Source organism: Phaenicophaeus curvirostris, chromosome 34, assembly GCF_032191515.1.
Source record: "Phaenicophaeus curvirostris isolate KB17595 chromosome 34, BPBGC_Pcur_1.0, whole genome shotgun sequence".
NCBI lineage: Eukaryota > Metazoa > Chordata > Aves > Cuculiformes > Cuculidae > Phaenicophaeus > Phaenicophaeus curvirostris.
Genome location: NC_091425.1, coordinates 1696295 through 1700149, shown reverse-complemented (window position 1 = coordinate 1700149; position 3855 = coordinate 1696295). Strand labels below are relative to the sequence as shown.

At 52.9% G+C, this 3855-nt stretch overlaps 1 protein-coding gene across 1 annotated transcript; it reads left to right on the top strand.

The window, feature by feature from the left end:
• Positions 1-785: 785 nt before the first annotated feature.
• Positions 786-1727, top strand: LOC138732639 (olfactory receptor 14A16-like). The gene has a single exon (XM_069879280.1). It carries the CDS (start codon positions 786-788, stop codon positions 1725-1727), a length of 942 nt encoding a protein of 313 aa, XP_069735381.1.
• The last annotated feature ends 2128 nt before the right edge of the window (positions 1728-3855 follow it).

Genomic DNA, 3855 nt, shown 5'->3' with positions numbered 1-3855 from the left:
CAGTGCCCTCTACGGAGCCCAGGGGCTGAGAGCAACTGCCCAGCAAGGTGGGTGTCTGGGAGGGGGCGAGCACAGCTGGGGAAGGGGAATGCTGTCTGTGTGCCCGGCTGCCTCTGCCCTGGCCTCTCACAGACAAACCCTCACTCAGTTTCTCCCTGTTTCTCCCCTTGTCTCCGTTCTTGCTGTTGTTCTCTTGTTCTCTCTGCCAGTCTCTCTGGGGATGGGAGTTGCAGAGTCAGGCACTGATCTTCTGTGCGGCTTTGGGCAGTGCATTCCTGAGGAATTAATTATCTCGTCTGCACTAAGATATCCTCGTTAGGACATTTGGCTTTTCTTGAGTTTTCCTCGCAAGCACTATGCAGCCCTCACAGATGCAAACCTGTCCCGTCACACCTTTAGGCATTTGAAACCTCTAAGCCTGCTACCTTCTCAGCTCCTCATCCCCGGCAGCGCAGATGCTGACAGGCCCTTCTGCACCAGGAGCAGTTCCCCTGGACAACGCTGAGCCCCAGCAGTGTCCCCTGTCCCCACCGTCCCCATGTCCCCTGCTGCAGAGCAGGGCTGACTCCTCGCAGCCAGCGGGCAGAGGCTCTGCTCCTCCCGGCACATTCAGCCGGCACCGAGCAGGGCTCCAGGCTCAGAGCTGGAGGAAGGGCTGAAAAAAGGGGACAAGGTGTGAGCAGGAGGGAGGGGAAGGAGAAATGGCTTTGATTTGGCTCAGAGGTTATCCTAACTTGTCACTGTCCTTCTCTCATATGACAGTGTCCTGTGTCTGGAGGCAGCAGATGTCCAACAGCAGCTCCATCACCCAGTTCCTCCTCCTGCCATTCGCAGACTCACGGGAGCTGCAGCTCTTGCACTTCTGGCTCTTCCTGGGCATCTACCTGGCTGCCCTCCTGGGAAACGGCCTCATCATCATCACCATCGCCTGGGACCACCACCTCCACACCCCCAGGTACTTCTTCCTCCTCAACCTCGCCCTCCTCGACATGGGATCCATCTCCACCACTGTCCCCAAATCCATGGCCAATTCCCTCTGGGACACCAGGGCCATCTCCTACTCAGGATGCGTTGCCCAAATGTTTCTATTTATTTTCTTCCTTGGTACAGAATATTTTCTTCTCACAGTCATGTCCTATGACCGCTACGTTGCCATCTGCAACCCCCTGCACTACGGGACCCTCCTGGGCACCAGAGCTTGTGTCCACATGGCAGCAGCTGCCTGGGGCGCTGGGTTTCTCAATGCTCTGCTGCACACGGCCAGTACATTTTCCCTGCCCCTGTGCCAGGGCAATGCTGTGGACCAGTTCTTCTGTGAAATCCCCCAGATCCTCAAGCTCTCCTGCTCACATGCCAACCTCAGGGAGGTTGGGCTTCTTGTGGTTAGTTTCTTAGTAGCTTTTGGCTGTTTTGTTTTCATTGTGGTGTCCTATGTGCAGATCTTCAGGGCCGTGCTGAGGATGCTCTCGGAGCAGGGACGGCACAAAGCCTTCTCCACATGCCTCCCTCACCTGGCTGTGGTCTCCCTGTTTCTCAGCACTGACACGTTTACCTACCTTAAGCCTCCCTCCTTCTCCTCCCCATCCATGAATTTAGTTGTGTCATTTCTCTATGCAGTGGTAACTCCAGCACTGAATCCCCTCATCTACGGCTTGAGGAACAAGGACCTCAAGGATGCGCTGCGGGAACTTATAACTGGACAGAGCTCTGATGCAATAAATTCCTGACCTTCTGCATAGCAGTTCTGGTGTTACTCATGGCTGGTGTTACTGCCTTCTATATTTTTATATTTCTACTTTTTTTTTTTTAACTTATGATCATGTTTTCAACTCTTTTTGAGTTCGTTGTGGGTTAGGTAATGACAACCCACACTATTGTAATCAAAATAAAGCCACTGCAGCACCTTGTCTCTTCCTCTGACCCTCCCTCCAAGGCTTTCTGGAGCTTCAGGAACAATTCCTTTGCTCATGGCTGGAAAAGAAGAAAGTCCCAGCATGGCAGCACTGCCAGGCACCAGCACTTGATCCCCCAGAGCTGTTCTCTCTCCATTTCCACACTCTCCTCCTCCCCCCTTGCCTTGCTGTAAGGCCTGAGGGCTCTGAGCTTGGTCACAGCCATGCTGCTTGTGGGACAGAGCTGCCTCCACAGCAGCCTTTCCATAGAGCAAGGGGACCTCCTCAGGACAGAGCCTCAAGGCTTGGGGCTTCTTCTAAACTTTCTCTCAGGAACTGACTCAAGCATTTGTCCCAGAGGCAATAATCCTGGTGAAACCCCTGCCAACCACCATTCCCAGCACTGGCCTCTCACCCCAGCTTGGAGAGTTTCTTTGTTCTTCCATGAGAGGACACTGATTGAGTAGACCAAAGGCCAATTTGGCATTGTACGGATCAGATGTGAGCGCACACATCATGTCTGTGAGCTGAGATGAACCTGAATGTGTAGACAGAGCAGTTTCTTCAGTTTCCACGAAGATCTCTGGGACAGATATTGCCTTGAAGTCTCTTCTCATTGCAAGTAACAAGACATGGGAATTCGCCTCAATATAGCACTTGGATGTCCCTCCACGAACCAAGGTCCCCATGTTCATTCCTCATGATGTGGGGCAAGCGTACTTTTACCTGTTCAGGTCCTAGGACATGAGGAGGTGATGGATGAGTAGGGGGTTAGGATGTCAGTTGTGTCTCAGAAACTCAGAATCCAGCAGGAAACATCTGACTGTGACGGGGACGATGAGGTCAGTTGTGTCTCTGGAGGTGACGGGGCAGGAGCAGGAACACGGCTGGGAAAGGAGCTCTGCCCAAGCCCCCACAGGACCTGTGCAGGGAGAGGGCTTGGGTACGGATGGAAAACACAACGGAGCCTCCTCAGGCCAGGAACAGGCTGGCAGCATCACCAGAAAAATCCCTTACGGTACGGGGGCACCACGGGTCCTTCACACCTCGGCACCTGCCAGGATCTGCTGACAGCATCTCTGGGGCAAATGCCTTGTGCTCCTTCTGTTGCCCCAGCAGCGTCACAGACACAAATCCCTTACAGTCAGGGGGCACCTCGAGCCCTTTGCCATTTCTTCTGCCCACAGGGATTGCATGAAGTTATTACAGTTTCTGGAAATTTCTATATGGGCACAAAATCTGCTTTTATTATAAAAATTTATGACTGGATGAGGGTTTAGTGGTGTCTGGGGATGATGTGCCATGTGCAGAAATAGGTGTTAAGCAGCCTGCGATCAAGCACCAAGTGCAGAGAGGAGCAAATGCAGGTAGGGAGTGTACCGGTAGGACCCAAATACAGAACGATATGGAGAGCTAGGATGATGTCTGGGAGAGGAAAGAGTCACAAGGAGGAACTTGTCAGGAAGAAGGAATGTCAAGGGATGGGTAGTGGATGGGCAGACTATTTTTTGAGCTTGAAGATCACAGGCTTCTAGAATATCTTGGGTTGGAAGGGGCTCATGAGGATCACTGAGTCCAGCTCCCTGATCCTCACACGACTGTGTAAAATGGAACCATATCACTAAGATGATTGTCAAGATGCTCCTTGAATTCTGACAGGCTTGGTGCCATCACCACTTCCCTGGGGTGTTCCAGTGACTGAGCACCCTCTCCATGAGGAACCTTTTCCATATGTCCAGTTGGAACTTCCCCTGATGCAGCTGCATTCCTTTTCCTTGTGACCTACCCTGGTCACCAGGGAAAGGAGATCAGCGCCTTCCCCTTCACTGCCCTCCTTGAGGAAGCTCAAGACTGGGATGAGGTCCCAGCCGTGTCCCACGCTGGGCTCTGCACACAGCCCTGCTCTGGGCAAGAAGAGAGGCTGGACACGAAGAGCAACGGAAATCCAGGACTCCTGGTTTCA